Source organism: Lynx rufus, unplaced genomic scaffold, assembly GCF_022079265.1.
Source record: "Lynx rufus isolate CCGP_SWC_20201006 ecotype Redwood Valley unplaced genomic scaffold, mLynRuf1.p SCAF_1, whole genome shotgun sequence".
Taxonomy (NCBI): Eukaryota; Metazoa; Chordata; class Mammalia; order Carnivora; family Felidae; genus Lynx; species Lynx rufus.
In genome coordinates, this window is record NW_025814823.1 from 71,676,969 (window position 1) to 71,699,630 (window position 22,662).

At 38.6% G+C, this 22,662-nt stretch overlaps 1 protein-coding gene across 4 annotated transcripts in view; it reads left to right on the plus strand.

Moving 5' to 3' along the window:
- The window catches only part of PCCA (propionyl-CoA carboxylase subunit alpha), a 414,072-nt gene that overhangs the window by 205,735 nt on the left and 185,675 nt on the right, over positions 1 to 22,662 (plus strand). For all 4 annotated transcript variants that reach the window (XM_047081502.1, XM_047081516.1, XM_047081510.1 and 1 more), the window contains one exon: positions 12,090 to 12,200. In XM_047081502.1, the coding sequence (XP_046937458.1) occupies positions 12,090 to 12,200 (111 nt within the window). The remainder of the gene's footprint in view (positions 1 to 12,089; positions 12,201 to 22,662) is intronic.

Sequence of the window (22,662 nt, forward strand, 5' to 3'; positions counted from 1 at the left end):
ATTTATTTTGAGTTGGTGATTTTGAATATGGTGCACTTAGTGAACACTAGATGATTAGGGTTTGACTCTGGGACTAGGTGGCTAAAGTGAAAGAATAGGTAATTTGAAATGAGATCCAAAGAGCTGAGTGGCGAGGATGTTACCTGGGTCATACTCATGGTGACATGAGTTAGGGGAAGGAAGGAAGGTTCTTCCTTCCAGGTGACATAAATTCTGCATCTTCCAGGTGACATAAATTCTGCAGCGAATATTGGGTTGTTAAAAGGGATGTCGATAGATGACAGAGAATTGGGGAAGACTTTTTTGGCCAGCTAAAATAAGCCTCAAGGAAATAGAAGTTTCTCCAAGGATTAGAAGAGGTAATGTTCTAGAAGTGACAGTGGATCTCAAGGAAGTATGTGAAGGTTGCTGGAGAAGTGAGGTCCTTGAGGTCACTGAGGTTTTCAGTGAGGCAAGGAGATAGATGGAATGTTCCATGAAAATACTGAACCCTCAGTAGACCTGAGTGGTAATCATGAAGCGGCAGTCTCAGAAAACATTGTGGAGTGGCCTAGAAAAGAGTTGGAAGAGGTGTTTTGGGGAAGTGAGAGTGGTTAGGTCAGCTGATGTTCCAAGGATGAGGGATGGCCAGAGAACCTAGGCCTTCTGGTGATGGATGCAAAATCCTTGAAGTACCTGGTAGGAAGGTGAACCCTTGGGCTCAGAAAAGTGGTTTCTGAGGCATTTTGAGGGGGCTTGATCTGTAACTTCATCTAAATAACCTCTATTTCCTTTCTTTGGCTGTGCTATCCCATACTCCAGCTATGTGTGTCATGGCTCAGGTAAGAGCTTTCTGAACAGGTTCTCTGTAAATACTCTTTGTCTGCACCAATCCATTCTTTGGTTTGAACAGCATAAAATTTAAAGTATAATCCCAACCCTGCTTAAAACCCTTTAATATTTCCCATTGCCCTCATGTGACTCTTTGGTCATTTACACAACTTTGTCTCATGCTCTTTTTTTTTTTTTTTTTCCTTCCTTCCTGCTTCACTGTTGTTTTCATTTGCTGGAATGCTCAGTCCTCTTCCCACCCAAGGACCTTCATAGTTAGGCTGTAGTCTAAGCAGTTATAACAAAGAGAATGAAAAATACAGTGACCTGTGAAAGATAAAATTTAATATATTTACCATGTCATAGTCCCAAAAGGAAATATTGTCAAGGGCTGGTAGGGAGACTTGGATTCACAGCAGATGGTTTTCATTTGGGGGCTCCAGAGTGGCTGCTTTTATGCCCATCATCCAGCCTCAGCAGGAAGGTGGCAGGGGCAAGGGGAGTTCACACCCATTTTTTTTCAGGGCATAACCTAGAAAGCACCCTTTATTTCTGCTCCCATCCTATTGGCATTTAATCACATGGTCATACCTATCTGCTAGGAAGATGGACAATGTGGTTGATACCAAGGTGGCCATATACTAAGCTAAAAAGCAGCATTTCTCTTATTAAAGGAAAAATAGACTAGATATTGGTGGATGATTAAGGGGAATAAGAATGTATACATGTATCTGCTTATTTGTGGAAACACACACACATACACAAGAGCAGAGCTAATAAGATGGTGGACCTATAGGGTGTACCTCCCAGATCCTCATCTGGTAGAAATGATTGGGGGATGGGAAATGAAGTACCTGAGATAAAGGAGAGAGGCTTCTCCAATTATACTTTTAGAATTCTGACATTAACATTTCCAAATAAAATTATTGACATTCTGGGGGAAAAGCTCTAAATGGAATACCAACAGTGGACAGAATTTTATGAGTAATATACTGATGGAGGGGGAGAGAGAGATAAAAAAAAAAACCCACTAGCTTTAAATAACTTTTAAGCATATTTTGACTGCATATCCTCAGGCTTAAAAACAGTAGAAGCAAACATCGAACTGTAGTTAGTAGGTTTGTTTTTCCTAGTTCATGGGTTAGCAGTTCTGAAACCAGTTTATGTATATTCTGGGATTAAGGAAATAAATACATGGATTGTGGATAAGATGAGTGACATTTCTTCTTGTCAGAGAAAGAGGTTACAGATGGGGAAATGGATGAGGATTTCCATTCTAAATGAGTCCTATGTATTGAGTTGAAATTGGAGGTATCAGTGGAAACTCATGGTTTTTAACATATATTGAAAAATAACTGTATAAATGTGTTACTGCACATGTGTGTGTATATACACAAATTCTGTAGCTCAGGGTTTCTTTAGCAATATTGACATTTTTGGGTAGACATTTTTTTATTGTGTGTGCAGGAGGGTATCCTTTGCATTGTAGGATGTTTATCACCACTCTTGGTTGGCCTCTACCCACTAAAAGACAGTAGCATTTCCTCAGTTGTGACAACCCAGTATTTCCAGACACTGCCATATGTCATGAGGGAGGGGGGCAAATCACCCTCAACTGAGAACCACTGGCCTGCTGAGAGGTCATGGAAACATTGGCACCCATAGCAATGAGCATACCAGGAACCCAGATCTTATTTTTTAAATACCATTGTCTCATAAATGGAACCACTACTCCATGATAAAACGGCTGATTTCCGGAAGAGTGTAAGATGAGCCTGAAACATCTTGTATAAGAAAGTAATCAAGTGCTCAAAGATGATATGTCAAAAAGACACAGGAGCCAGCTCTATGGGGTTTCCCACTGGCCAATCTGGGAAAACTTCAGCAACAAAATAAATAATGTTAGCGATGGATTAAAGCCCATGGAATAAGACAAGAGCCTGTGGGTCCATACTGATATAAATAGATAAGAAAGATAAAAGAGGCAAGAGGCACAGCTCTTCTCTACAGCAGATTTTTAACTTATAAATATAGAAGAATCCCCATGGGGTAAACACCAAATTGTTTAGGGTCAGAATCATCAATGACAGATGCTAAGATAAGCGGGTGAAAATATGATGAGAAACAGGTATTTGCATAGTTTCATAGTATATCCCCAGGTGATGCTAATTAATTACAATGGGAACTATAACACCTTTAAAATAGACAAACCTAGCAATTTACCCAAATGATCACAGTTTGCATCACTGGTAATGGGACATATCAACATCTCATGCCTCTTGAGGTATGATGCACTGAAAATAGCACATCATTTCTGTGATGTCCTTCTCCAAAATGTATAACATGGATATAATCGTGAGGAAACAGCAGACAAACCAAATTGAAAGATAGTGTACAAAATAAATGGCTTGTACTCTTCAAAAGTGTCAAGGTCAAGAAACACAAAAGTGGATCAACTTATCTAGATCAAAGGAAACCAAGGATACGTGGCAACTAATGCAGGATAAGTTCCTGGACCAGAAAAAAAAATGTTTTTCTTTTGTCGTAAAGGTCATAAATGAGACAGTTGATGAAATTTGAACAAGGTTTGTAGATTAGATGATGATACTGTTATCAATGTTGATTTCCAGATCTGGTCATTGTACTGTGATTACATGAGAGACTTACCTTGGTTTTAGGAAATACACCGAAGTGTGGAGAGGTAAAGACATCCTGTCTTTGGCTTACCCCCAGATGTTTAAGAAGAATTGTGTGTGTGTGTGTGTGTGTGTGTGTGTGTGTGTGTGTGTGTGTAAAGAGAAAAAAATATGATAAATAAATGATAAATGAATAAATAAATATTTGGGGTAAAGGATATGCAATAATTCTTCCTACTATTTTATGAGTTTTTTTTATAATTCTGAAATTGTTCCAAAATAAAAAGTTTAAAAAATAGGTGAAGAGGAGCATGTGTCCCCTCTTCCCAAACCTGAGGAGTTTTATTTAAGGAATAAAAACAGATGCATTTGTGATGATATATTATTTATCTGATAAATTCTAAAGGATAGAGGGCTTAAAGAAATTGTTTTGTGAAGGACAATTTACTGTCTTGTTGGATAACTGCTTAGTTGTTCAAATAATTTTTTTCCTAAGCGGATTGTGAGCTTTTGTTAAAAAAAAATCTTGAGAGCAAAGATGTAATTTGGTTAAAGTTAATTTCTGAGTCCCCATGAAATAAGCGGTGACTTTTGGCCTCTGTTTGATCCTGGCAGTGTGTGCAGCTAACGTCTGGCCAGTGTTTTGGAAACAGCAGGTAGTCAGGAGAAAGCCGCTCCTAGGGGTCGTCTCTTCTGTGGCCTGGTGGTGATTTCCCATACAGATGGGACCTTGTGAACTTTGGTAGAGGTCATTTTCAATTCCCTGTCTAAAACTGAGAGCCATAATTTTTATGAGTATGTGATTAATAATATCGTTGAAGTTATAAACTATGTCTCAGAGTACCTCTGCTACCGACTTCTTGTTTGAACGATTGCTTTAAACAGCATTGTCTTTCCTGGGACATGGAAAAAAAGTAACTATGTACAAAATGGTAACTTTCAGATGTGTAGGATATCTCTTGAACAGTCCAGTGATTTGTCCCATTTATCTGTTCTTTTGTGCTTTTAGGGAAGAAAATAGTTCTTTGATTATTCCCCCATTTGGCTTTAGAATCAGTGAATGTACAGTAGTCTTTGGAGTCAGTTGAGGCACCTAGATTTTGGTTGTCTGCCATTAGCCATTGTTTCATCTTCTAGTCCTTCAGAAAGAAAAACATAATGATTTGATTTTGCATAGTAATATGTAATCTTTCATTCAGAGAACATTTAAGGAGAAAATGCTTTTGTGTAGTAATTTTATTCCTGAAACATCATTTAGCAAGATAAAAGTCTGTTTTCATGCTCTATTTACTATTCAAGTAGAAATAGTTTGGAAAGTCCGTGCTTCATTTGTGTGCTTGAGTGGCTCTGTTCTTTGATATCCACAAAGTAAATTAATGTTTGCTTATAATTCCTTTGACTTCTCTAAAATCACTTTTTACAACTTTGAATTTGTAATAAAAATACAGCATATCATTTATCCTGTAAAATTGCATACATTTTATTTATTTATTTACTTTTTAAATGTTTATTTTTGAGGAAGAGAGTGCAAGTGAGGGAGGGGCAGAGAGAGAGAGAGAGAGGAAGACAGAGGGGTCAGAAGCAGGCTGTGAATTGAGAGAACAGAGCTCGATGTGGGGCTTGAACTCATGAATTACAAGACCATGTCCTGAGCCAAATGAAGTTGGATGTTTAACCAACTGAGCCACCGAGGCACCTCTTTATTTTTATTTTTATTTTTTTTAAAGATTTATTTTATTTTTAGAGAGCACACATGAGTAGGGTAGAGGGGCCCAGGGAGAGATAATCTCAGGCAGGCCCTACTGTCAGCATGCAGGGACCAATGTAGAACTCGATCCCACAAACTGTGAGATCATGACCTATGCTAAAATCAAGAGGCAAACGTAACTGACTGAGACACTCAGGTGCCCGAAACTGCATACATTTTACTAAAAAAAAGTTTTAAGTTTGTTTATTTTGAGGCAGATAGGGGCAGAGACAGAATCCGAAGCAGGCTCTGTGCTGCCAGCGCAGAGCCTGACCTGGAGCTCGAACCTATGAATCTTGAGATCATGACCTGAACTGAGATTGAGAGTCAGGTGTTCAACAAACAGCCACCCAGGCGCCCTGAAACTGCATACATTGTAATTTTTTGATGTCCTCAATCACAAATTGATCACTATCAGAAAACAATCTTATTTTTGTTCAGATGATCATTATTTCTGAAGTTTTATGTTCGAGTTTCCTGAAGACAGTCTGATGCTGTTTTGACTTCAGCCTCACAGAGGAACAAGAAAATTTATACTATCACTAGGTTGTAACAGGAGAGCCAGTAAAGTTAAATACAAAATATGAAGTTTGTAAGTAAACACTATTATTTTTATTTAACTGGAGGGAGGAGGGAAGGACAGAAATTCTGAAAGTTAGATTGCCTTTCTTTATTACTTTTTTTTAAATGTATATTTATTTTGAGAGAGACTTGAGAGCATGAGCAGGCTTCCCACTGTCAGTGCAGAGCCTGACACGGGGCTTGATCGTGTGAACTGAGAGATTATGACCTTAGCCGAAATCAAGAGTCAGACACTCAATCAACTGAGCTATCCAGGTGCTCCTAGATTCTACATTATTTACAATTTATCCAGAAGCTTACAAATGGAAACATTTTGAAATACTAAATAACACCTAAGAACACTTTTTTTTTTTTTTTGGAAATGAAATTCCAGCTGCACCCTGATCTTCGTATTTTCATCCTTTCCAGTCCCTCCTTTAGGATGTTTTCTTCTTCCAAACTTGAGTTATTGTATAGGGACAAGCTACATACTGCTGGCTTTGTCTTGCATTTCTGTTTCTGGATTTCTTCATGTGGGCATCTGCTCCCATGCGTTCTGTGTTGTGGGTGGCTCCGTTCTAACGGACCTGTTCTTCTGAACTCTAACCACAGGGATACCATCAGTCTACTCTCCCAGGCCTCTCCAGTTGAACTTGCCCAAAGTAAATCACATGTTTCCCTCTTAACCTGTTTCTTGTCTGTAAGTGGGGTCTTCAGTCATGTAGCATGACAGAGCCAGAAGGGTGCATGTTGTGATTGACTCCTCTCCCCTATTCTTTTTTTTTTAAGTTTTTATTTTAATTTTTTCATTAAAGTGTTTATTTATTTAGAGAGCTCAAGCAGGGGAGGGACAGAGAAAGAGAGAGAGAGAGAATCCCAAGCAAGCTTCACGCCATTAGCACAGAACCCAATGTGGGGCTCAAACCCATGAACTGTGAGATCATGACGAGCCCAAATCCAGAGCTGGACACTTAACCGACTGAGCCACCCAGGTGCCCCTAAAGATTTTACTTTTAAGTAATCTTTACCATGGGGCCTGAACTTACAACTGAACACTTAACTTACTGAGCCAGCCAGGTCCCCCTGTCTCCCCCATTGATGTCCACTAAATCCTCATGCCCTCTCTGCCTGCTAAATGTCTCTCCAGTCCATCTGCTTTTCTCCGTCTGTAGTGGCCACACTCTTGCTGTGGTCTGATGCCTTGCAATTTTTCAACATGTCTCCTGCAATTGTCAGCTAATGGTTTTTCCCACTTACACCCTCACCCTTCCCCAGACCCCAATCCACTAACAGCCTGCATGGTTCCTGGAGCTCAAACGTAGTCGTTCCTGCCCTGCTTCAACTGTTCTGGTTGCTCTCAAAGAAAGGTAAAACGTTTGCATGACTGTCAGACCTGGACAGCCCCCCCATCTTGGACTTCTTAGGCACACAGCTCTCTCCTTTGCTCATGCTCTTTGGCCACGGTGCCCATCTTCCAGTTCTCTCCACACAAATACCTGGTGGTATCCAAAACAACATGAGAATTCTTTGTTCCTCCCTTATATTACCCATCTTTGTGTCCTTCTGTGTCTTTCTCTATTTCTTTTCCCAGCTAGGACGATTTGCGTAAGTCACAGATACTTCTCTCTTCCTGGAATGCCACATCTGTTGTTGCCTATGCATAGAAATCTCTTCTGGCAAGCCATTCCCTTTCCTTCTTCAAAAGCGCTTTAGTTTTGTCTGTTTGTAAAACATGCAACAAAGGGATTCAGTTCCCTTTCACAGCCTGACCTCTTTCAAGGAGTCTTTTATTTTAAATTCTTGCCTACTGCGTTTGGCTTTCTAAGCACTCGTAGCATGTTGCTTTCAGTTGCTCTTCATTTTCATCTACCCGAATATCACCTGTAGTAGACGAAGATGTCACATTTTTGCAATGATTTGTGAGGTATACTTGTGTCATCAGATGAAGTTTCTTACACCTTCCAATACTTTCCTCGTAGAAATACACATAATTACAACAGCCCTTCAACACATGAGTGGTTGAATATTGGCTAAGTCATTACCCACAGAGCAAGGTTGGGATAACTGCATTACCCACAGAGCAAGGTTGAGATAATTTGTTTGGGGCATGTGCTATGAAAGATACTTATTAGGTCATTGTCTGTATGTGATAACTTCTTCCTTGGAAATTTATGTAGCTAAAGGAATACCATTAATATTTTAATTGGGAACTTTCTCTAAATGTTTTGAAGCAGTTTGAATAGATTGAAAATTGGCTTTTATAAAGTTTTTAGGCACTTGGTATTTTCTGAGTGAGGAACAGATAATGCTCAGATTTTTGCACATGTTTGCTAACATCGTCTAGTATAAAGAGATGCATAGAGAAATGCCTAGTTGGTTGGCTCAGAAATAGGAAATCATATTGGAAAGTATGCCCTTCTCCCCATATGTATACATGAGAGTACAGGGTAACCTGCCTTAACAAAGATTCTTAAATACAGTAGTATAAATAAGATAGAATATTATTTACTTCTCATTTAACTGGCTGGCTGGTCTGTGCTGATGGGGCAAGTTTGTGTCCTGTGGTTCTGTGGTCATTCCAGGAGATCCTCCCTCCCCCCCTGCCAACATGTTGCTCTGTTTCACCTTCATTTCCAGAGCTGAGTTCCTGCCTTATCAGGAAGCCCATAGGAAGAAGGAGGAAAGGAAGCCCAAGTAATTATTCTTTTCAAGTAAGCGAGGCTGGAATTGGGCGCATCACTCTAACTTCCAACCCCTTGTCTGGAAATCAGTTTGTCAGGTCCAGCTGTAGGACAGACAGGAAAATAGAGTCTGTGTCTGTGGAGTCTTTTGTTCTGCTAAGACTCTTGTTACTGTGTAAAAAATGGAAATCACATTTTCAGTGAAACCCGCAGGCTGTCATATTTTTAAACATATATTACTATTACAATTTCTATTTTACTAAACTTTAGATATATGATTCATTCTCTCTAGATCACAATTTCTTAGTTTTAAGTCTCTTTTCTTTGTAATTTTCTTATTCTGTGACTGGTTACTGAAAGTTCCCCCAAAGCAGGTACCATAGTGTTACAGTGTTTGCTCTCATATTTTTTCCTGTGTGTGATATCTAGCTGCCACATGACCAGTAGGTTTAGAATAAATGTTGATAGGTGTAGACTAATTTGCTCAGAATATCAACATTGTTAAAAACCTTATAGCGAATGTCCACAACCTTTCTCAGGGAAGGGCTAGAGTGTAAATAGCTTAGACTTTTGTGGGTCATATGGTCTCTATTACAACTGATTGACTCTTGGAGCACACACACTGAATGTAAACACTGCTGTATTCCAAAGAAACTCGATATACAAAAATAGGGGGTGGTCTGATTTGTGTGCTGAGTTTGCTAAACGCCGCCTAATAGGATGGCTATGTTCTCTGGATAGAGAGGTGTAAACTTTTGAGGAACTGGATTCCTATAGGATATGAAACTGGAAGTTGGGGAGGGAGGTCAGTGCTGAGGCTTGAGATCCAGTGCATCTGCCCTCTGATGTGTTTTTTTTTTTAAGTTTGTTTATTTTGGGGAGGGGGAGAGGGAGGGGCAGCAAGAGACGGGAGAGAGAGAGAATCCCAAGCAGGCTCCACACCTGCAGCACAAGCCCAGTGTGGGGCTCGAGCTCCCGAACTGTGACATTGTGACCTGAGCTGAAATCAAGAGTCAGATGCCTAACGGACTGAGCTGCTCGGGCTCCCATGTCTGATGTTGATTAACTACACATTGTCTTCTGCTGTGTATCGGTTCTCATGTGAGAGGATAATAACGAGCACAACACTGATGCATGTTTCTGAGTGCCTGGAATTGCCTTAAGCATTACCTCATTTGTACCTCATGACAGTAATGCAAAATAGGTCCTGCTGTGATCACCACTTAACAAATGAGGAAACTAAACATTTGATAGGTGAAGTAGCTTACCCAAGGTAAGAGGTAGATTTGGTACTTGAGCCTGAGGTTCTGATTCTTTGCTTACTTTGGAATTATTATTTTTTAAAATTATTTATTTTTTTGGTAATGTTTATTTTTGAGAGAGAGAGAGATGGACAGAGTGCAAGTTGGGGAGGGGCAGAGAGAGAAGGAGACACAGAATCTGAAGCAGGCTCTAGGCTTTGAGCTGTCAGCACAGAGCCTGATGCGGGACTCGAACCCACGTACTGTGAGATCATGACCCAAGCTGAAGTCAGGCGTCCAACCGACTGAGGCACCCAGGTACCCTACTTTGGAATTATTTTTATAAAAATGAGCACTCTACAAGACTTGAATAACAAGATCAGAATCAGGCTTTCTAGGTTTGTTATGCAGCAGAATGGTATGATGAGGACTGTGCTGTCTGAAATGGTATAGACGAGTATGGAAGTGGGTGAAGAAACTGGAAGGAATTAGCAAACCTCTCATTACTTCAGCTCTATCATACTCCAGTCCCCTGCTCCTCTTGTGGAAGCCTGATCGAATTCCTGCTCTCCCTGGATTTGACATGCCTCTCATCCTCCCTTTTATTCCTCTTTACATCTTTGTAATCTGCGTGACCAAGATCAAATACTCCGTTCATAAAGCCCTTCTATCTTACAGAACTCTCCTGATACCTTTCGAGTCCCTGTTGTGGCAGTTAGCTATTGTAACATAACTTTGTAGTGGTCCTTGTGTTCCAGACTCAGTGTTTCCTGCTGGATCACAAGCTGTTCTTTTCTTTTTTTTCTTCTTTTTCTTTTTTTTCCCCCTCCTCCTTTCTTACTACTCATTGAAGTATACTTGACATGAAATGAACTTCTCGTATTTATTCAGTTTGATGAGTTTGGACATATGTATTCACCTGTGAAACCATCACCACAATCAAGATGCTGAACATTTCTATCACCTCCAAAAGTTTCCTCATTGCCTTTGGAATCCTCGGTGTCTCTACCCCTGTCCCAGTGCAACTGGGTGATCTGCTTTCTGTCACTGTAGGTTTTTTAGCCTTTTCTGAAATTTTATATTAATGGACTCCTACAGTAGTCTTTTTAAATTCAGCATAATTATTTTGAGATTCATTCTTGTGTTTTTAGTAACCCCTGTCTTTTTATTGCTAAATAGAATTTCATTGTATGGACAAAACACACTTTGCTAATTCATTCACCTGTTGATGGACATTTAGATTGTTTCCAGTTTTGACCATTGTAAATCAATTAATAACCTATGTGTATAAGTGTTTGGATAGGTTACCTAGGAGTGACTTGTCTGAATCGTATGTATGTATAACTCTTTAAGAAACTGCCATGCTGTTCCAAAGTATTTGTGCCATTTATAGCCTCACCACAGGGTGTGACAATTCTGTTTCACATCCACACTGATATGTGATATTTCGGTCTTCTAACCTTTAGCCACTTAAATTGGTTTTGGGGGGCATCTCTTTGTGTTCCTTTGATGATAGCAGTGTTGAACAACTTTTTTAAAAGTTTTATTTATTTTTGAGAGTGCACAGGTCGGGGAGGGGCACAGAGAGGGGGCAGAGGATCCAAAGCGGGTTCTACGCTGACAGCAGTGAGCCCGATGTGGGGTTCGAACTCACGAACCCTGAGATCATCACGACCTCAGCTGAAGTCAGACGTTCAACTGACTGAGCCAGCCAGGCGCTCCGAACGACTTTTCATTTGCATATTTTCTTTTGTGAAATGTGTTCAGATCCTTTGCCATTTTTTACATTGTCATCTTACTCTGCTGTAAGCATTCTTTATATATTCTAGATACAAGTTCTTTGTCTGATATGTGTGTCGTGCACGTTTTCTCTGTCTGTGGCTTACCATTTTGTTTACTTAACTGTATCCCTTGAAGCAGACTTTTAAATTTTGATGAAGTACAGTTTCTTTTTTTATGGCTCATGGTTTTTGTGTACTACCAAAGAATCTATTGCCTACCTCAAGATAACAGATTTTTCTCCTACATTTCCCATAAGTCTTGAAGTTTTAGGGTTTACTGTTAGGTTTGTGATCCAATTTAGGTTAATTTTTGTGTATGGTGTGAGTTATAGGGCTGAAGTTCAATGTCCTTTTTCCCAAATGGACATGTTAGTACCATTTACTGAAAAGACATTTGTTTCCCTATTAAATTGACTTGGCAGTCACAAGTTTCTCAGGCTTACATTTAGTATTTTATTGCTACCACAGATTCAGACCTTTTTTGTTGTTATTTGAAGTTAAGGAGATGGATAATCTTGCCTGGTTCTTGCTAGATCATAAGACACAGATGATAAATTTCTCTAGATAGTAAGACTTAGATTTTTAACTGACTCTTTGTTCTCTAATTCCATCTGATATCTTTTTATTTTTAGGTGTTACACATAATATTGCATTGCTCCGAGAGGTGATAATCAACTCACGTTTTATAGAAGGAGACATCAACACTAAATTCCTTTCTGATGTGTATCCTGATGGCTTTAAAGGTTTGTGTGCATTGAAGTATTTTACTGTATTAAAGTTATTTTATACTTTATTATAATGTATAATTTTTCTGTTTTGAAATTAAGACCTCTGGTCTATACTGTACTTGATTTATTAACAGAGTATCCTAGACTATTGACATTCATGATTTTGAGTATTCATGAATGACTCATGAATGTGCAGTAATCCATAATTTTGTTGAGTGAGAAATTCAACTGTAATGAACATTTTGGCCTCTTTTCTCTGCTGCCTTGCTATATATAGTTGAACCTCAAGCCCCATCAAGGGAAAAGATCAGAATTATATTTTCAGGATTTCCATATGCTTTTATGTCTGCTTGGCTAATGCGTCTGTGATGGTGATGTGTCATGAAACAGTAGGCAGAAGCAGACAACAGGTGAAAACTTGAGGGAACTTTTAGAGCAAACATGCTTGCATACATACATTTGTGTAAATGTCTATATGTGTACATAGGTGGTGTTGGATCCCATTATGGGGAAGAAAATGGCATTTAAAATTTCTAATTTAAGTTGATTACTATGTGCTATACATTTAGCATCAGAAAATGTTACACATTCTCAAGGGAACTCAGAAATTTACCTAAAACTTAACATTGCCATTTTCCGTGATAAACTTACTATATTACATTTCTGTTTTGATAGGGAATTATCAGCATGGACAATGTAATTCTATCCATGCTTATACAAGATAGGAACACAGTTTTAAAAATTGTTAGAAGTTGTTAGAAAGGACCATTAGCAATTATTTCATCTCATCCTTTATTTTTCCATGTGAGGAAACGAAAGCCCAGAGAGCTTGATGAGGTTAAATGACCAGTAGTATAATAAAGCCAGAAGCTGAACTTAGTTTCCACCTCCTGTTTCAGTACTCATTCAATTGTGCTAGGCTTCAAAATCACAGATCATACAAGTTTTCAGAGTATGGCTGTATGTTGTTGTTGTAGAATGCCTGTAAGCACGTTAAAAGTACACACTTAGCTTTGCCCTTCTTAATGTGGACCTCTCATTGTCTTCCCTCACATTATTCTCAGGTCAGTCCTTCTCTGAATGGCTGCTATCGCTTGTTTTTCAGATTACTCTATTTCCTCCTTCCTATTTTTCCCTACAGCAGGTATCTGATATTTTAAACTGTATCATCTCTGATTGTTTGATATATGTGCCTGAAAGAGACAGCAGGAAGTGGCCACTGAAGTTAATCCAGGATCTTCTCCATATGTTTGAGCCTGGGTCATTTTGTCCCTTTGGGATTACCCGTCTGCTTCCCATCTGTCCAGCTATCCTAGGCACTGTTCACAGGCGAGGACGTGTTTTTATGACTGCATTAAAATTTTCTATTATATATGTTTGTTATCCCAAATATATTTGTGGACTGGAACAGTGTTACTAAAGGTTCTGAGGTTGACCTTTGGAATGAATTACTGTGACTAAAACCAAAAAATAGGATGCACAGGAATGTATTCTTCATATCTGCTTATTAGAGTCTCAGGTTGAAAAGCTGCTGTGCATTTATTTGAAAAATAAATGAAAACTGGGGAAGATGTTATTTTCACTCTGGAGTAAAGGGAAAATGAGGAAGAAGTTATTTTAGGAACTATAATTTCAGTTGGCCTGTAATGAACATTTTGGACTTTTTTCTCTTTTGCCTTGCTACAGTTTAACCTTTAGCCCTGTCAAAAGAAGAGATCAGAATTATTTTTCTCTCCTGGAAAGCTGCAGATTTTTAACAAAAATTGGATTCAACACAAGTAGAATACCACTAATTACACCTTTTTCTTTTCCATTTAATTTAGTCAAGTATTTCTATTCCTTTAAAAGCGGTGTAACCAAATCAGTATGAGTTGCTCCTTGGTGAGTCACAGGCAGACACCACACCATGGTTTCTGTTGCACAGATCTGTGCAACAGGATAATAAAATAAAGGGAACTTAATTTGCAGCAAATGAGGAGATCGTGGGGAATAACTTCCAAAGCTGTGACTCTCTGGGCAAGGGTGAATGGGTTCCTTTTATTTAGGGTTAGGATGAATATTTAGATAGGGAGCTTTGTCATTGTATGTAAAGGCAGGCATAAGGTCTCATATGTGCCATAAGGAAATATGCCTATGTATACATTGTTTGTTATGTAAATGAGGCTTGTTCCTCCTTTGGTGGAGATTTTAGTATAATGAGGTAAAGGTAACTGTCAGTCATTCCACTGCCCATCTGTGCAGGTGCAGGTTGGGGGCAGGGGGTGGTGGCATGGTTAGTTTTAAACTGGTCTGGTTGGTCTGGCTGGCTGGTACTCTGGGCAGTTGTTTTGGTTTCCATCACTGAATATTATCCCTATAGGGTCTTTTGTCTGAGTTAAGAGATACGCTGGAAAGAAGAGTGTAAGGAAAAATGGGGACAAAGGTTGGTGAGCACAGGCAAGTGGGGAGTAAAGGTCGTGTCTTGGGGTCTAGCTGGTGATAGTGATAAAATGAAATTTGGGCTGTAGCATTGCCTTTGAGAATTCAGTCATTAAAATCATCCAACAAATAATTGGTGCAGGCTCTAGAAGAAAATGGAAAGCAAATAATATATTTTCCCTGCACTTAAGGAACTTACATCACAAGGTAATAAATATGTAAAGAACTAACTGCTACAGGACAAAAGAAGGGCTAAATGACTTGTGCTCAAGCAAAGTGTCTTGAGCACAGAGAAAAACCACTTCCGATTCAGGGAATCAAGGATGGCTTCCAGGATGAGGTAGCATTTAGACCATTGCAGCACTTCCCCAAGAACTATTCTGGGGCACTGCTCATCTGTGCCCAATCTATCTTCTCTGATGTGATGCCGGTAGTTTGAAATCAGCCTTGGAGATAGTATTTACAGTGAGGAAACTGTCAAAACCTGCACTGGTGCATTTCTTCTTCCTTCACACCCGAGTTGATTGTTATCATTTACCAGCATACCAGCGTCTGGTCCTTTGACCTGACTTTACAAAGGAAAAGGTTTACCATGTAGGGAGGAAGACCTAGAAGAATCGCTGAGGACAGGCGGTGCTGTGTTAGAACTCCTGTGAGTCAAATGACAGAGTTTGCTGAAAAATGGTAAGAACATTTAAGGACATGAAATCAGAGGAGAGAGACTTTAATAAAGTATAAAAACTCTGATTTATAGAAGTGTTTCAGCAAAGCGAAAGGTGGGATGGTCACTTTTAAGAACTAAACTAGTGACCCTAAGGAATAAGGGTCCTATTCCCTTATTCCCTACACTTTTACTACAGGTAAAAATGTAGAAAGGATGAAATAATTTGTGAAATAAGAGATGTGGAGGGATGATCCAAGAGATTTTGTATGTATATAACAGTTTCATGAAGAAAAGATGGACAAGTAAAGGAAGGTTAATTTTAAAAGAAATAATAAGGGAGATTTTTGTTTCATTGTTCTTGAGAAAGCCTTGATGTGTTGTTGCAAAGATTCACTGAGTTTCAGACAAAATTAATGAAAAAAGTAACTCTTCTAGGAATATCAAGAACAAAAAGTCTTTAAAGCTTCTAGAAAGAAAAAAAAGCACCAAGTTATATGCAGAGAATGTAGAATGAGATCATCTTCAGATTCCATAAACTGGAAATTAGAAAATCTTAAAATATCTGATTCATTAGAAAGTACTTAACCCAGGAGGTACTATACCCAACTAACATATCTTTCATTTCTCAATTATGAAAAGAGATTTTATTTATTTAAAAATTTTTTGTTTAGGGGCGCCTGGGTGGCGCAGTCGGTTAAGCGTCCGACTTCAGCCAGGTCACGATCTCGCAGTCCGTGAGTTCGAGCCCCGCGTCAGGCTCTGGGCTGATGGCTCAGAGCCTGGAGCCTGTTTCCGATTCTGTGTCTCCCTCTCTCTCTGCCCCTCCCCCGTTCATGCTCTGTCTCTCTCTGTCCCAAAAATAAATAAAAACGTTGAAAAAAAAAATTAAAAAAAAAAATTTTTTTTGTTTATTTATTTTGAGAGAGAGAGAGAGAGAGAGAGAGGAGCAGGGAGAGGGAGACAGAGAACACCAAGCAGGCTCTGAACTGGTAGCTCAGGGCTTGAACCCATGAAACCATGCGATCATGACCTGAGCCAACACCAAGAGTTGGACGCTTAACTGACTGAGCCACCCAGGCGCCATGAAAAGAGATTTTAAAATAAAGATTCAGAAATATGTCATTATATATATTTTGAGGAAATTACTGAAGAAAGTGCTTTAACCAATATGAGGTAAAGATGACAGCTAAATTATACCCATTTTTCCCAACCAATGAATTGAAGTTTTTATTACTTTTATTTTTACTATTTATTTATTTTTAAGTAGGCTCCACACCCAATGTGGGGCTTGAGCTCATGACCCTGAGATCAAGAGTTGCATGCTCCACTGACTGAGCCAGCCAGGTGTCCTGAATTGAGGTGTTTTCTTTTTTTTTTTTTTAAAGACACAAGCCCATAAGGAAAAAGAGAAGAGATAGTATTCTGGAAAATGAAGAGCCAAAAAATGATTCTTAACTGACTTAGCAACCTAAGAAAGTTGAATCCTAATCTGACAGTGTGAAAAACTGAGAAGTCGCTCATTACCACCATAGAACCCTTTAGTAGTCTTAGCTCCTATTTAAGTTTCAGAAAGCTTGGGAAATCTCTAAAGGTAGGACTATTGGTCTAAAAATCTCTGGAAAAATTTTCCATATCCCCTCCTTCACTCTTTAGAGGAGGGTGGCTCTCTCCTCCACTTTGGCAAAGACTTTGAAGTTCTTCTTTTTGGAGAATAAGATGCCCTCTGCTCCAGGGACACCAGGCACAGTTGGACAGAGGTTTGAGTGAATGTGGACATACTGAATGTGGTGACACCCTGTCTCTCAACCCGTCCATGAAGCCTACACACAAAGCAAATGGTCAGCAAAGCCACATCCCAGAAAGAGAGAACATGCATAGCTCAGGCTCAGGACATCTGTCAGCATCATTTAAGACAACACTAGTTTGAAAGGGAATCCCCAGATGACTGTTAAAAATAGACGATAGAACTAAAGCCACTTAGGAGAACACTGATCAGGCTTCTGAAAAACTGGGTCATGCACATGGAGTGATAATTGCATGAGGTTTACAGAGGTATATCACAGACCATGTGAGTGCTACTATGTGATTCGATTTGCACGTAGTAACTACCAACTTAATGAATAAGGACGGGAGAGCCTAAATGTTGTTTGAAGTTTGGGGTTTTTGTTGGAAATTCTCCCCCCACACTCCCCAACTCCCTCAAAGGCTAAGAAGGTGAGGGCTAATTGTGAAGAGGAAGTTTTTCTCCTTTCTTTCACAAATATTTACTGAACCCATTAGGTAAAAGGTAGTGTCTAGGGTCTGACACTAATAAATACTGAAGAATATTTATTATTATTTTTTTAACGCTTATTTTTGAGAGAGAGAAAAAGCATGGGGGAAAGACAAAGGATTCGAAGCAGGCTCTGTACTGACAGCAGAGAGCCCGATGTAGGGCTCGAACTCACAAACTGTGAGATCATGATCTGAACCAAAGTCTGATGCTTAACCAACTGAGCCACCCAGGTGCCCCCTGGAAGGTATTTTAAAAAGTGTAAGGGTTTTTAGAGCTGCGCCTTTTTCCAACCATGTCTTCTACAGAGAGTATGGTAGAGATTTCAAGCCTTAATGCTCTTGAAGGTTTCAAAAGATGGGTTTGAGAAACCCTTAGAACTCCTCCCAGGCTAGGGTTCTAACTTTTACGTGGAGGTGAGTTGCTGCTGTTGAAGATGGCTCTTGCTAGAGCTTGTGAGGCTGCATCTGTCCTTGCATGCCAGGCTGGAAGTTCTTGGTCTTTCTGCCTCACTGTTCGGACCCCACGGACTGCCAGGGTCATGCTTGTGAATCTTCTCAATCAGGGTTGGCAGAGGTGAAAAACAAGGGTCAAGTTGCAGTGCTCTCTTAGTTTACCTTCACACTTGAGAAAGGGATAGGAAGAATCTAAAAGAATTTAAATACACTTTGCGTCCCAAAGTTCTGGGTGCTTAAGATTAATCGGTAAGCAGAAACACTTGCTGCCCGCATGGGGTTTACAATGCCAGGAGTTAGCAGGCAGCATGGGTCCTCACCCCCCTCACCACAACCCTCTAGGTGTTTTCAGATGTGAACCCACTCACGGTAGTCAGTACAGTGCACTTGCCTTAGCTTGTTCACCTACAGCTGGGAATTGAATGCAGGCGTGTCTCATTTCAACACCAAACCAGCACACCAACCCCCCTTACCTGAGCTGCTATACTCTTGTCTGGATTTAGAACAGCCTTCTCATAGCCCTCCCTCCTGCCACCATTGCACTTTGTAATTCATCTTCGCCCAGCTGCCAGAGTTCACTTTTAGAACCAAATCATATCTTCCCCCTCCCTTACTTTGAAAGCCCTCAGTGAATGAATGGCTAAACAAATAGCAGTATATCCATGCTATAGAATACTACTGAGTGTGAGAATGAAAGAAACTGTGATTCACTCAAAAGCATGGATGAATCTCAAAAATATTAGGTGCAAAAGAAGCCAGACACAAAAGAGTACTTACTCTCTGGTTCCATTTAAATGAAACTAGAAAAGAGTTTAATTGCCTGAGGTCAGGGAGGGAAAGGAGGTCCAGAGGTGTTGATTGGAAAGAGATGCAAAGGAGCATTTTGGAGTAATGGAAAATTTGATATGGATTGTTGTGGTGCTTATATGGGCATACACATTTGTCAAAACTCAATTGCTTATTTAAAATGGACCCATATATTGTATGAAAATTGTACCTCAAAGTTAAAAAAAAAAGTACCATTGTTAATGATACCATTACAATTAGAATAAAATAAAAAGTGATGGCTTACAAAAAAAGTAGGTGCTAAAAAGGTGTTGGGTGGAAATTCAATAGCCTTTTTTTTTTGACAATGTATTTATTTATTTATTTATTTATTTATTTATTTATTTATTTATTCAATATATGAAATTTATTGTCAAATTGGTTTCCATACAACACCCAGTGCTCATCCCAAAAGGTGCCCTCCTCAATACCCATCACCCACCCTCCCCTCCCTCCCACCCCCAACAACTCTCAGTTTGTTCTCAGTTTTTAAGAGTCTCTTATGCTTTTCAATAGCCTTTTCTAATTAAAAATTCTTTGAAATAAAAAATTAAATTAAATTTGATTAAAAATGTACTTTATGAAAACTAAAAAAACCCTAGTTTAAAATTTCCCTTAAAATCAGGAACAAATGAATTCTGTAAAGTGACTGTTATTATCAATCATTTTTATTGCTTTGGAATATCAAAAAGACCAAAAAAAAGTTGGTTTAAATATTTTGAAAATAAGAAAATTTTCTTTTTACATATATAATTGTGTCCCTAGAAAACCCAGAAGATACTACTAAAAATTTCTAGACTTAAAACATGTCTGTCAAGATGACTGAATGCAGCAAGATAAACATGCAAAGTTAGTATCTCTTCTCTGTGTTAGAAAGAGCCAGTTTGAAATGAACCCTGTTCATATTAATTGTAGTGTCTTGTAAAATAGTCAAGAGAAATTTAATAGGGAAGACATAGAACCTATAGGACTCTGTAAGCTGTAAAAATATTGTTGAGAAGAAATAAGATGTGAACAGATGGGAAAACATCAGTTATTTTTTGTCTTTCAAATTTTTATTTAAATTCAAGTTAGCTAACACATAGTATAGTATTGGTTTCAGGAGTAGAATTTAGTGATTCATTGAATACCCAGTGCTCGTCACTTAAGTGCCCTCCTTAATGCCCATCACCCATTTAGGCCATCTGCCCACCCAACTCCCCTACCAGCAACCCTCAGTTTGTTCTCTGTAGTTAAGAGTCTCTTATGGTTTGCTTCTCTTTCTGGTTTTATATTTTGTTTTTCATTCTCTTCTCCTGTGTTCATCAGTTTTGTTTCTTAAATTCCGTATATGAGTGAAATCATATGGTATTTTTCTCTGACTGATTTTGCTCAGCATAAAACACTCTAGCTCTACCCGTGTTGTTGCACATGACAAGATTTCATTCTTTTTGATGGCTGATCAGTTTTCCAGTGTGTGTGTGTGTGTGTGTGTGTGTGTGTGTGTGTGTGTGTGTGTGTAACACACACACACACACACTACATCTTCTTTATCCATTCATCAGTCCATTGACATTTGGGCTCTTTTCATAATTTGGCTATTGTTGATAGTGCCATTATAAACATTGGGCTGCATGTAACCCTTTGAATCACTATTTTTGTATCCTTTGGATAAATACCTAGTAGTGCAATTGCTGGGTCTTGTGTAGTTCTATTTTTTTACTTTTTGAGGAACCTCCAAACTATTTTCTAGAGTGGCTACCCCAATTTGCATTCCCACCAACAGTGTAAGAGGGTTCCTCTTTCTCCGTATCTTTATCAACATCTGTTGTTTCCTGAGTTGTTAAATTTTAAACATATCAATTATTGTTTGGGGACTCAATAGTATAGGAGTGCCAATCTATCTCAGATTGATGCAGATTTTATGTCATTCCAGTTAGATTCACAAGGTCCACTACATTAAATGATTTAAAAGATTATATGTATTCATAAATTTCTGAAAATAGCAAATTATGAAGGATGATAGAGGAAAATTGGCCTTCCATGTTTTAAAATCTATTGCCAAGCCTCTGCATCTAAACAGCATGATATAAAGTAGAGGAATGGGGGTAGGATGCCTGGGTGGCTCAGACAGTTAAGTGTCTGACTCTTAAATTCTGCTCAGGTCATGATCTCATGGTTCGTGGGATGGAGCCCCATGCTGGGCTCTGCACTGACAGCAGAGCCCACTTGGGATTCTCTCTTTCCCCTCTCTCTCTACTTCTCCTCCCCCGGCTCATGCTTTCCCTCTCTGTAAATAAACATACATTTTAAAAAATAGTTTAAGAAAGGAAATACTTGAAAGAAAAAAAAATGGATAAGTATGTCAGTGTAATGGAATAGGGAGCTCATAAACAGAAATTAGTATATGTGGGAGTTTTTTCTCTTACTCTATATGAAATGTTAGAACTTTAATTTATGCCAAATTAAAAAAAAAATGAGTCCCAGGCAAAGATTAAATGTAAAACATAAAAACAATTAGAATAAAACTGAGGAGTCTAGTTACTATCTAGACATTGGAGTGATCTTTTAAAAGAATAGTGCAAACATTTCTAATGAAAACTAATGATATGACTATGTTCTGTAAAATTTTTCTGTACAGTGTTCTGTAAAATTTATTTCTGTTTGGCAAAATACTAAGTGCTAATTGAGCATATGTAAAGAATTCTAATTGGCCCATAAACTTGAAATTGAAAGCTGTTGTAAAAAAGTTTTCTTTTTAAATTATTATTGTATGGTCAGTGTCAATTAAATGGCTAAAACATAGATTATTTTTAGATTTCATATGTCAATCACAAATTACTTGATGAAATTTCAGACATTTTGTAATTAAAAAAATTACTATGTCTATATTATACCTTGGAAGTTATGAGGATAGTAAATACAACTACTTTTTAAAAGCTAAAATGACTATTTTTATATATTATATATTGTATACTATATGGATCTATATTAGACTATAAGCATACTCTAATATTAATGTCTTGTTTTGAGCCATAGTATGTTTTTTTTTATTTTTTAATTTTTTAAAAATTTACATCCAAATTAGTTAGCATATAGTGCAACAATGATTTAAGGAGTAGATTCCTTAATGCCCCTTACCCATTTAGCCCATCCCGCTCCCACAACCCCTCCAGTAACCCTCTGTTCTCTATAAGAGTCTCTTATGTTTTGTCCCCCTCCCTGTTTTTATATCATTTTTGTTTCCCTTCTCTTATCTGTTTCGTCTCTTAAAGTCCTCATATGAGTGAAGTCATGTGATATTTGTCTTTCTCTGACTAATTTCGCTTAGCATAATACCCCCTAGTTCCATCCACATAGTTGCAAATGGCCAGATTTCATTTTTTTTTATTGCTGAGTAATATTCCATTGTGTGTATATATATATATATATACCACATCTTCTTTATCCATTCATCCATTGATGGACATTTGGGCTCTTTCCATACTTTGGCTCTTGTTGATAGTGCTGCTATAAACATTGGGGTGCATGTGTGTCCCTTCGAAACACCTCACTTGTATCCCTTAGGTAAATACCTAGTAGTGCAATTGCTGGGTCATAGGGTAGTTCTATTTTTAGCTTTTTGAGTAACCTCCATACTGTTTTCCAGAGTGGCTGCACCAGCTTACATTCCCACCAGCAGTGCAAAAGAGATCCTCTTTCTCTGCATCCTCGCCAACATCCATTGTTGCCTGAGTTGTTAATGTTAGCCATTCTGACAGGTGTAAGGTGGTATCTCATGGTGGTTTTGATTTGTATTTCCCTGATGATGAGTGATGTTTAGAATTTTTTCATGTGTTGATTGGCCATCTGGATGTCTATTCA